The 12601-nt window shown below is 44.4% G+C and overlaps 1 protein-coding gene across 1 annotated transcript in view; it reads left to right on the forward strand.

The window, feature by feature from the left end:
- Window positions 1–12601, forward strand: part of mtcl1 (microtubule crosslinking factor 1) — a gene marked incomplete at both ends in the record, with an annotated part of 47530 nt that overhangs the window by 33205 nt on the left and 1724 nt on the right. The window contains 4 exons of the mRNA XM_083908186.1: window positions 2067–2327; window positions 3692–4024; window positions 5522–5598; window positions 5912–7463. Coding sequence (XP_083764312.1) covers window positions 2067–2327; window positions 3692–4024; window positions 5522–5598; window positions 5912–7463 — 2223 coding nt within the window. The remainder of the gene's footprint in view (window positions 1–2066; window positions 2328–3691; window positions 4025–5521; window positions 5599–5911; window positions 7464–12601) is intronic.

Raw genomic sequence — 12601 nt, forward strand, 5'->3', positions numbered from 1 at the left:
GATGGTATCTCAGCGCCCCGTCTTTAAAGGGCCAGTAGAAAAACTGGTGGTGCGTTCAGTTAACAGCAAGACGACAGTAAACACACTGTCAGAACTGTAATTTTACTTTTGGACCAATCAGTGTCATTTTGAATGTATTTAATGTAATGCATGCAATTACAAGAATAACAGCTGTTAAACTCAGTGAATTTTCTCCATTTAATCAAGAAACTGTAAGACTTCATCATAGTGTGTGGTTGTTTGACTAATCATTTATATTCCTAATTGAAATGAACCTGTTATTCTGGACAGAGGCTGTCATAACTGGTTTTGTTCATATTAAGAAAGGTTTATTTGTATTAGGAGTAAAAGCCTCCACAGATACATTTTCTTTGAGACATGTGGGATGACTATTGTGAAAACAGATTTATTTCAACTCGAAGGTTGTGGGTTTGATTCCCAGCTCCACTTGTCTGCATGCCAGTGTATCCTTGGGCAAGACACTTAACCCTGTGTTAATCCTGACTGCTGTGCTGGCAGCATGTGTGTTGAAAGATGAATGATAGAAAAATCTGCTGCACATAGAATGAATGGGTGAGTGAGCTGTCATTAAGTCTAGAAAAACCCTATATAAATAAAGACCATTTACCATTATGTCAGACGTGTGCACAAACAAGAACGAGGATCCTTTGCTTGAGCTTCTGACGTATATATCTGTAACGTGACCTTGTCACACTGGGATCAAAATATCCAAACTCCATTTTTTTGAGAATGGACCAGGCATTTTGATACTCAGGCCAAACTGGCGTTTGTCCACTCACAAATGAGGCGGGCAACACAAAAACAAAATGTGTTGTGTGTTATTTCTTTATATAAATAAGTAAATAAAAAATGAGCTGAACACAAGAAGGTGGCAGGTAAACAGTCATGTTTTCTAGGGAAATGATGTGATTGTGCAGCAGATTTACATACAGGTGTGGGTATGAGGGACTGTGGTGTCATTTACACCATGTTTTTCATGAGACATATTTGATATTGATATACTACTAGTCGGTTTTGTGGTGCAAATGGAGAATCAGTCTGAGGACGATGCATGTGCTTGTTGGGACTTTTGTCAGTGCTGTGTCTCCTCTCAGGTTCATCGTTTGATTTAGTCTCAAATCTAGTCTTATGACTAAAATAATTCAATTCAATTCAATTTTATTTGTATAGAGCCAAATCATAACATACATTATCTCACGTCTATGTGCAGTTTGAAATATGCATTTAGAGAGAGAGGCAAACAGTAATATCTTGAGTGAGGGTTCAAGATATTGGCTGCAAGAAAGTGGCAACTTATCATCTCACAGTAATTGATAAAGTGTTAGCATTGTTAGCACTGTGGACATGTAAACCTGAATATCTCCCACCCACTGCATATTACTGAATGAACTCCTGTTTGCTATCATTAAGGTACATTACATACCTTAAAGTACATTAAGGGCTTTTCAGTGATACCAAAAGCTTTGTTTGCAATATTTATTATATTTGTATATTTTTTTTAATATAGGTTTTCCTGGTAGTCAAGAGGTTAAAGGAAAAGCTCTATATTTCGGGAAATAATATGAGTTTCTTGAGTTGAATGAGGAATTTGATACCAGTACAGTAAAATATGTATGAATAGAACCTGGCAGCAGCTTATCTTGGTAAAAAATTGTGTAAACAAGACGGAAAAGATAGAAAATGGTGACCTTTATAAGCTTTTTATTGTACCTGTGTTCCTGGTGACAGCCAGTGGCCAAAGAGGTTTCTGGGATGTTCTCCTGAAAACCGTGAGGGCGTTTCTCAAGGATGAAGTGATTTAGATTTTGATAAAAAAAGTTATGGTCCAAGGACACTGTGACCTTATACATCATGTGATTGGTGTTCTGAACAGTGTTTCAGAACTTGAGGACATTTCTTCTAAACACTGTAAGCTGAAGAAGTAAACCTGCATTGAGCTGCATACAAATACAACCAGTTGGTACTAGTTAGATTTTTATTCTATATAATAAAGTGTACAGGTCATCAATGCACCACACTTATGCCTTTCTTTACTCTGTGACCAGTTGGAGGAGGAGACACGTGGCCAAGCACAGGGAGGTGAAGGGGAAGCAGCAGGAGATCCTGAGTGGGCGTTGAAGCAGGAGCGTGAGGAGCAACGGCGTCTGCTGGCTGAGAGTCACAGCACCTCACTGGACCTTCGCTGGAAGCTGCAGCATGGAGAGAAGAAGTGGACTCGTGAGCGGGCTGAGCTGTTGGAGCGCTTTGACTGGGAGCGACAGGAATGGAAAGGCACCATGAGGGAGCTTCACCGCAAGATGGAGCGGGTAAGGAGCTCAAAGGCTTCATTCTGTGGCTATTTTCAAGATGTCTTCTTATTTCTCAGTGAAATGAAATGCATGCATTTCCTTATTTCCAAACACTGAGCACTTTCGTTTGAAAAGTTTTACAGTTCATTTTTGGAAATAGTAGTTACATACATACAGCGTCAGAAAAGAGGATTTTCTATCGGCTCATTTACAGCAACTAGGAGCAGAAAAAAAACAGCTGATACTCTGCTACATGGAGACACAGAGCAGGAAGTAAAGATGCATTATTCAGCAAAGTTGCAGCAAACTATAAAGCACAGGTCACAAACCCAATTGCTCAGACTGACAAACTTAAAATAAATAGAATAATGTGACTTATCCTGTTTCACGTCCAACCTGCAGCAAAGAGCTCAACCCTAGGTGTTGCGGGTGTGGATTGCTGTTAGTCGTAGCAGTAGACGACAGGATTTTTGACATTTTTTGCAGAATAGAGTGCCTGTGATTTCAATTTGAAACGAAAGTTTAAAAAGTTTCTCTATCTGTGGCTTTCAGGACCATAAATAAAACCTTGGTTTTGTCCTGATTGAGCCGTTAAAATTTCGTGCCATCCATAGTTTGTCTTAAATACAGTTGAAAGGGCATCAGTTGGCAATCAGGAGATCATACCTCCTGATGACATTACTGAGTGGTAACATTCATTCATGGTCTACTGCTTTAAGCTAGGTTTATAGTCGCCGTAGTGTTTCTGGGTCATGTCATGTCATATCCTGTGTCACGCCGGGGAGTAGCTCCAAAAAGGTGGCACGGCCCTAGGGCACGCACCTCTGAATTTTTGTAACTTCGTCGGCTACGGCGCGTGCCAACTCTTCATTTTCAATGGAAGGCTGGCCGCGAATACTGCAACGAAGAACACACTGAACGCGGTGAACATAAACGCCTCCATACATGCTTGTAGGTCACGCGCCGTCCGCAGAGCCCCACGCCACGGCGTCACGAGTGAGTATAAACAAGGCTTTATCCTCCACAAGAGGGTCACCAGGAACACTGGAGCAAGTCCCAGCTGACATAGGTGGGATTTCAACCTGGACAGGTTGCTATTCCATTGCAGGATAAACACACAGAGACAAACGACGACTCATCTCACACTCACACATACTGGCAATTCAGAGTGTTCAGTTAACCCACATTTACACAGGGAGAACATGCAAACAGAAATACAGAAAGGCCCTTGGTCAGACCAGGTCAGGAACCTGGGTCTTTTTTCTGCAAGGCAACAGTGCTACCCACTATTCTATTTTTATTAGTATTATTATTATTTTTTTTTTTATTTTTTTTTTTAGGAATTCTAAGTACTAATACAGTGATACTTGTTCTTTGTGCAGATGCAGAGAGAGTTGAACACCCAGCGAGGCGAGGCTATTGATGTCAAAGATGGCAGCATTGCCCCCGGAGGTGTCTTTCCTCCTCAGGACAGTCCCTGCAATGTACCTCACTCCCAACACTCCCCCTGTACGTCCACACTCGTCCTGGCCCCTTCCACACGCTCTCACTCGGACTCTGAGGCAATGCTTGAGGAACAAGGGGCCACAATGAGGTTTAAAGATCTGACGGAAAACCCGTTCCTGGACGCATTGTCCTTGGACCCCCTCAGCCGTCTGGAGGTGCCACCACCCTCCAGACTTGAGAGTGAGAAGAGGTTTCCCTGCATGAAGGAGGTAACATAGTCAAGTCAAGAAAAGTCACCTTTTTGAATGTTGCACTTTAATATCATGAAAGTAGTTTCCACCAATGTGCTTGAAGCAATAAGAACAAGAAAAGCACTCGGAGAGCGCAGACCTCCGCCAAGGCAGCTCAGAGCCTACAAAATACACTCTGCCAGCGCCTGGGTCAGTCAGCGACTGTTGTAACCAGTGATAACGTTATGGTCAGTCAGCGAGTGTTGTAACCACTGATAACGTTATGGTCTGTCAGCGAGTGTTGTAACCAGTGATAACGTTATGGTCAGACAGCAAGTGTTGTAACCAGTGATAACGTTATGGTCTGTCAGCGACAGTTGTAACCAGTGATAACATTATGGTCAGACAGCGACTGTTGTAACCAGTGATAACGTTATGGTCAGACAGCAAGTGTTGTAACCAGTGATAAAGTTATGGTCAGACAGCAAGTGTTGTAACCAGTGATAACATTATGGTCAGTCAGCGAGTGTTGTAACCAGTGATAACGTTATGGTCAGACAGCAAGTGTTGTAACCAGTGATAACGTTATGGTCTGTCAGCGACAGTTGTAACCAGTGATAACATTATGGTCAGACAGCGACTGTTGTAACCAGTGATAACGTTATGGTCAGACAGCAAGTGTTGTAACCAGTGATAGCGTCTACGGATCACGCCCAAAAGTGAATCACTTGTTCCTGGTCCCATTGTGGACATTTCCTGAAAGTTTCATCAAATCCGTCCGTGACTTTTCGAGTTATGTTGCTAACTAACAGACAGACAGACAGACAAACAAACTCAGGCAAAACATAAGCTCCTTGGCGGAGGTAACTATATTTTGCACAGCAGGAAAATGGAAGACAGAGCCTTGAACCGCTGCATGAAAAAGTAGGTGATGGAAATAAAACCAGACAGTACGATTTGATTTCAACTCAATGACAACAGAGAAGCAATGTCAAGCAGTTTTTGTATGAAACATGGTGACCTCCAAATCTGCCTTGTGATTCGGCTGTTGCTTCCATTTTAAGCGACATGATCCACGGAGCAAGCACATTTGTCAGATTAATCGATTATCAGTCCATAACTAAATTGATCATCCACTATTTTGGTAATTGATCAATAGATTTCAGTGTTTTTCAACTTCTTAAATGCAAATATTTTCTGGTTTCTCTGTATGACAAAGAAAGCATTACAACAGGAATGTTTGTTTTGTGGACAAAACAAGACATTTAAAACATCATAATTTACAGATTTGAGAAACACGGATCAACATTCTTATGGATCAAACAACCCGACAAGAAAATATTCAATGATGAAAATAATTGTTAGTTGCAGCTCTAGAAGTTATTGTTATACTCTCAGGGTTCCTACGCAGCATGGAAAAATATGGAATTTAATTTGAATAATTTCCAGGTCTAGATAAGTATGGAAAAAGGGAAAAGACTATGGAAACATGTTTGTGTTCAGACTATTATCTCACTCTTATCTGTTGTGTTTCAGGCCCTTAATGAGATTTTGGAGAAAGAAGGTGCTCCTGCATACCCAGAGGAGGAGATGAGCAGTGGCAGTCTGCTTAGGTAAATCAAGTCAATTGTTTTGTCATTCTCCTCATTCTCTGTGATTATTTTAAAGGACAAATTATTCAATATGTGACAACATTGAGTGCAGTGTGACAGGCTGCAAATCTTCTCAGCCTTCTGCTGCATTTAAGTTCCTCACATATATATTGTTGTTCTAATTTCAAGTTTCTCATATGCGAGGGCGATCCAGCTCATAGTTGCTCAGCTCAGACAATTTTAAACACTGAAATTATCTATTCAAACTATACAGGTACATTTTTCTGCAGTGGGCTCATAAACAGATGAGATAATGTGTGTGTTTTCTCTCCAGAGCCAAGTCGGTGTGCTCCATGAGCGACTTCCAGAGGCTCATGGACAGCTCCCCATTCCTCCCCGACAAAACTCGACTAGGGGATCAGGCCCAAGACGACGTCACTCCACCTCTGTCCCCAGATGACCTCAAGTACATCGAGGAGTTCAACAATAAGGGCTGGGACTTCCCATCAGCCACCTCTGGCCCAGGTCCTGCCCAGGAGGCTTGGACAGACAAAACCTCTGATGTACAAGGAGGGGAACCCATTCTTGAACCATTCCAGCCACCTTCCTGGTTCCTCACCACCGGCGCCACATTGACCACCAGCACCCTGAGCAGCCCTGAGCACTGCCACAAGTCCCTACTCAAGGGCAACGGAGCAGGGTCTGCGGGGGTGGGAGCGGAGCGCTATGGGGTGCACATCCTCCACAGCCCCACAAGATCTGGGGCAGTGGAACACCAAACTGCCCAAGACCCAGAATTTCTGTATGCCAAGGGGACCAAAGCTACAGGTGGCGGAGAAGCTGGGGTGGGAACCAGTGGTCCAGATGAGGTGTTTAGCAGTGGGAGGTGGTCATGTGGACTTTTGGAGAGTGGGGGGCTGATAACTTCTCCCAGTCAATCTCCTATCTGCTCCACAGTGGCCTATGCCTCCTCTCTAGAGCTTCAGCTCTCCAGGAACATGAGTGATGACATGAAAGAGGTAGCCATCTCTGTGAGAAATGCCATCCGCTCTCCACAGGGGCCTGCCGTCCGAGACACTGCCTGTCAGACCAATGGATGCACCACACGAGGCACTCAGACCACACAGACCATCAGCGTGGGTCTGCAAACAGACCTGCTGAGGAACCTGAACAGCAGCCCCCACCGCTGCCTCACACCAAAAGGTGGCGGTACACCCATCTCTTCCCCATCACGCAGCCTCAGGAAGGTTCAGTACTCTCCTGTGATACAGAGCAAGTTTGAACGACCCTGCTGCTCGCCAAAGTACGGCTCGCCCAAACTTCAGCGCAAACTCTCGACAAATAATAAACCGGAGCCACCTAACACTAGCCGTGCTCCCACTCCCACCACGCCACAGAAGAGCAACAATGAGTCGGCGTGGGCACGCTCTACCACCACGCGTGACAGTCCCGTCCATACCACCATCAATGACGGACTCTCCAGCCTATTCAATATCATCGACCACACCCCTGTCGTTTATGACTCCATTCAGAAATTCAACAAGTCTCCCAGTCACTCGCGCCCCACCCCCGAGGTCGGCCCCCCTCAAGCCGCTCTAGTCACAGACCGAAACATGCAGGAGTGTTCGAGGACAGTTCGAGGGCGTTCCCCCAGCCCCGTGCAGCTGATCGTGGAAACTCAGGGGGACAAAAATGCAGAGGTGGTGAGCATACGGCAGGACCTGTCAGCCCCGCCGGGCTACACGCTGGCTGAGAACGCAGCCCGCATCCTCAATAAGAAACTTCAGGAGCAGAACATTAGAGAGGAGAGGAGGCTTCAGGCTGGAGGACAGAGCAGCCACCACAGCAGGGACAGCAGCAGGCCGGCCGACTCTGCATGTGTGGAGGTAAATATACAGGCACACTGGAGTCATTGCTTCATCATTCACTTTATTATCTGAGGGCCATATTTTATGAAAAACTACAAAGCAAAGCAGAAATCAGTCCAGTTGTATTGTGCAGTATCACTAAAATGTTAATGTTTTTCTCTCTCAGATTGAAAGCACTGACTGATGCAATGGTAATGTTAAAGTATTTAACACTCCTTAGTTACACTCTACTTGATTTCACATCTGTATCCAGAAACTCGTCAACTGCTGCTTTTGTTCTGCTTGTTCTTTATTCCCTTGTATTTTTCTCTCTGCTGTCGTGGCCTTCTTGTAGTTTGGCTTTTCATTTCTGTGCATTTATCATCAACAAGGCAGGAGCCTTGATCATGATTCATTAGTATAACTGTAGGAGTGAAATTACGGAAGTGGAATCAAATTTGTGTAATGGATTATTATCCACTCCCTCTATTTCCTCAGTTTTAAGTGAGTCCTGTTATCGAAACAATCAAGTTATTGAACCAAAATAAACCAAAAAAAGCTTCTTTTTTTCTCAATTGAATCAGATCTCAAGCACATTGGGTTTGACCCCCTTTCAGCTGATATGTAGGGAAAAGAGCACAGACCTCTGCCAAGGCTTTAACACACAGATCATGCTGCATTAAAGCTGTACATTAAATCAGTGTACCACAGACTGTATTTAAAATGATCAACATGCACAGGAAGCAACATAATCCCACATGTGCTGATTAATATGTCTGCTAACATAATACATAGCAACAATAACATAATATTTCACCAGCAGCTGTTCACTGATCTGCACAACAAGAGTAAGATTATAGTCTGATATTTTTACAGATGATAATGGAGTGTGTTTGAAGTCATGAAATACCTGTTAAATCAAGATAATCAGGTGTGCCAGTGCAGCAACTGTTTTTGTGTATTAATGTGTTGAAACGATCTGTTTTAGTGATATATGGATACCTCATGTATTTCTATACACCGCTAAAGTCGGCACTGCACACACAGGTGCCCTTAGTAAGTCACCTGCTAAATGTGTCAAGCAACCCGTTGGACTGTTATGGGATTACAGACATCCTGTGCATTTAGAGATAGATAGAGCATTTCCTGCTTATTGATTTGCAAAAGTGCCCACAGGGGCTCATTTTAAATGACAGAAAATATATTTGCAAAATCTCTACCAGTACACACGTTATTTATGAACATTGTGTCATATTTTCCAACTTTAGTTTGGTGTGTCTTTGGTTTTCCATGTCAAAAGATGATCTCTAATACAATTGTACCTGACCAGAGTGTATCTACAGCAAAGGTCATCTTCCAAGTCTGAAGTGAATGTGTGTGTGTGTGTGCTTACTGCTCCCTGTTGTCTGCACGCTGTTATCAGCCACTTCTCCCAGTCAACCTATATCTGCCCTCTGACTTGCCAGACTTATCGTGTGTCTTCCTCTTTGTCGTCCGATTTTTTTTTACCAATTAACATTTCCTGCTCTATCTTCCTCCCTCCTCCTCCTCTCTGTCCACTGTGCTCTGATCCAGAACCACACTCTCATACTAACAACTCCTTGGGGACTCTAACTCTGCTTGTCTCCGTGATGTAAGTTGCTCCTCTTCCTCTATGATCTTTGGTGGTGGGTTCACCACCGCACAGACCCTCTCACCTCACGCCCTGCAGACCCTCCCCTTCTTCACCTTGTTCATTATTGCATGGGCAGGACAGCAGAGTGATAGTGTGCAAAGCCTCCGGATTGGTGTCAAATGTTGTGCAATGGCAATGTGTGTGTGCGTGTGCGCGCGTGTGTGCATGTTGTTTTGAACATAATAGACCATCTGTCACTTGAAGGACCATACTGGTGTTTTTGCATGTTTTAGTCCATTCATCATATATCACTTCTACTGTTTCCTAGTACCATACCATGTCATACACACAAAGACTATTTGAGTTACATAAAATCTGCACCAGTGTAGTAAAAAGAACCACCATCAATACATGTTTCCAATCAGGCTCCTTTAATTCAGAAGAAGGTACCACAAAATGATGTCATATAAAATACTGGACAAACCTACAGTGGCTCAAAGCACTACAGCATTTTGGAAAAAACTTCGACAAAACACAACATTTCCCCAAAAATGTACATCTTCTCCAATGGTTTTAAAACAAGCTCAATAGACTTTCACATAGATTAAGAGACAAAGTCACACGAGGGAAACAGATCATGGAACTGATCAAGCCCTACGATGTCATGAGCCGCAAACTGCACATCAAAAGATGTTTGATATTTGTATTTTCTTTGCAGTGTACTATGTTGCTTAGAGAAAAGGTGCAGCATCTGCCGATCGGGGTGAAAGGAAAAAGGTGCTGGACAGAAAGGGGAGGAGAGAAAATGAAAAGGGTAGGCGAGGTAAAGACGGAAGACAGAGACCAAGAGTAGATGTATAACAGTTATATCAAGTTCTAGGTTTCGACAGGACATTTCTGAATCAGTTATTTCATGTTAATAGTACTACAATGTCATCTATACAGGCAACAGCAGAGATTGCTGATAAAATACTGATATTCATTTTAATCATAGCATAATAATCAAATAATACTACTGCTTATGATAATAATAATAATAATAATAATAGCCTTAAAACTGGATCTAGATCCTGCAGTCCAAGAATCACAGGCACCTGCTGAGAGAGAGAGGACAAGCTGGGGGAGAAGAACAGGGTTATTGTCAACTAATAAAAAGTAAAGTAACTAAAAAAAAAGGGGTTGGCTATCACTCATTGTCTACTGCTTTATCATCCACATTAGGGTGACTCAGCTGACCTGGCAAAGTCGGGGTCACACCCCGGACACGTCACCGGTCCATAGGGCAAACTCACTGATACAAAGATACAAAACAACCATTCACTCTCACACCTACAGTCAATTTTAAAAATAAAACAAAAAACCTAATGTGCGTGTTTTTGGACTGTGGGAGAAAGCCAGCGTACCTGTAGAGAACATGCAAACTCCACACAGAAAGGCCCTTGGTTGAAGCAGTGTCTGTGGTTGATGCAATATGTGTACGGTGATACAATCTGTATATTCAATTCTGTAAAACCACTGGTATGGTCCTTTGAAACAAATTTGGCTCATGTGACTCAGAGAGTCATCAGATTTGTATACCCGAGTTGGGCCAGTGATCATGACACAACAGATGTGACTCTCTTGGATGTTTCACATGTTCCTGAGCACAGGTTGATTTTTGTCTAACGTGTTTCTCTCAGGTCCTCTGTCTGTCAGCATGAAGGGGCTCTGATGATTCACCAAAAGTCCTGACTGTGCTTTCTTTCCCCCTCTTCTTCAAATTAATTTTCTCCATCTTCCTCTCACACTAACCAGGCCTTTCAAAAGATAAACTGATGGAGATGGCTGCTACACCCTCATCCCTTCCCGTTCACACATTCAGATCACCTGGTTTTATGTGATTTCTGGAGGTGATGGAATTAATATTCTGGTACAAGGAAAAATCCACCTCACATATTTTTATGAATTAAATATGACTGTGAGGTTTTCCAGGAGCTTTTCTTTATTTTTTTTCTGGTTTAAGGTACACTGTATAAGAATTAGCGACCTATATTGGCAAGATTACAGATTGTAACAAAAGGAGGGAGGACTCTTCTGCTCACTTGTATGCTCTGGTTGGTTTGGCCCTTCAGGCTGCTGTGGTGTCATGGAAGAACAAGATAGCGGTCGCCACAACTTAACTTAAAGCCCTTGATTAGGGGTGCTTTCACACCTACAGCATTTGGTGCACACCAAACATGTTTGGTTCGGTTCGTTTGGTGTGAATGTAATCTCTGTATTTTATATTTGGGGTGGGGGGATGCGGGGGGCCCCTGGTGGCCGGGGGAGGGCGGGTTCTGGCCCGGTCTGGGCTGCCTCTGGGCAGTGGTTAGGGGTCGAAGCCATGCTGGCCTGGTCATGGTTCCTGCTGGCATCTGGGGGATGGTGCTCATCTGTGACCTCCCCCTCCGTTGGGACAAGGGCGGACCTGGCTCTGCCGCTTCGATAGTGCTCTGGGGCGCTGCAGTGTTGCCCTGGACTGAGCGGGCGGGCCTCTTCTGGGCCAGTCAGGAAGCTGGCAGCCAGCCAGGGTCGTAAACCCTGCCTGCCCTCCATGCTCCCCCACCGGATCTGGTATATCACCCCCACACACGCAACTAGGGCATTGGGGTAGATGTGGGGGGGCCGTCGGGGGGGTTGGGGGGCAGGTCTGCTACATGGTGGGTCTGTCCCCCATCTTCTCCTCCGGGGGTCTCCGCTCTATGCTCAATATTTTATGGCATATTAGACATTAGGGCTTGGGGTAAGGATGGGCCATATCGACAACTCCGCTGTCGGCAAGCTGTGGGGTATCGTCTTTATCGTCTATACCGGGGGGCGCGGGGTCCGCCGTGACGGATCCTGGGACCTCTGACCCATGCCTGTGCTTGGGGGCCTGCCCGGGGTGGGTCTGGGATCCTGTCACCTCCTGTCTCCTGGTGACCCTCGGCTGGGGTCCCTACGTGGGCCATATCGACATGGTCTTGGGTCTTGGGTCTCTCCTTAACACTCACATGCATCGATGTCTTTCTTCAGCTGTGCTTCAACATTCCCTCGCAGCGTCGTGGGACAATACTTCGCCATAACTGCATGTCCTTGATGGTGGTAGCGATCTCTGTTTTGTTCATAAACTCACCAAAAAGTGCATCAGCAGCCTCGATGAAGGCTTCTTTAACAAGAAGCCTTTTCTGTGCTTCGGTCATTGAGGAAGTACTGAACAAATTCTTTTAATGAACTAATACAGTACGTTGAAGAGAACTGTTTTACGGAAGTCACGGCAGTTTCAGGCAGCCGTGCTGTGATGACTCCACCCACAATGAGGAGGTACTATTTTGTAATGGAAAACCAACTAAACCGTGTAGAGTAGAGCCGCGGCATTAGTACCCAGGTAGCCTGGAAATGGTATTAAGAGGACATGGGCAAAGGTGGGTGGGGTCACTATGGAAATCACATACAAACCCGCTTGGGACCAATATTGTCAGCCCCATTATAACCCGTATGGGATCCACATGCTGGCTGGGGTGTTCCGTTTGTGAAAAATAAATATTGCCTATTGACCTTTTTT

The sequence above is a fragment of the Microchirus variegatus genome (genome assembly GCF_963457635.1).
Source record: "Microchirus variegatus genome assembly, chromosome: 21".
Lineage (NCBI taxonomy): Eukaryota > Metazoa > Chordata > Actinopteri > Pleuronectiformes > Soleidae > Microchirus > Microchirus variegatus.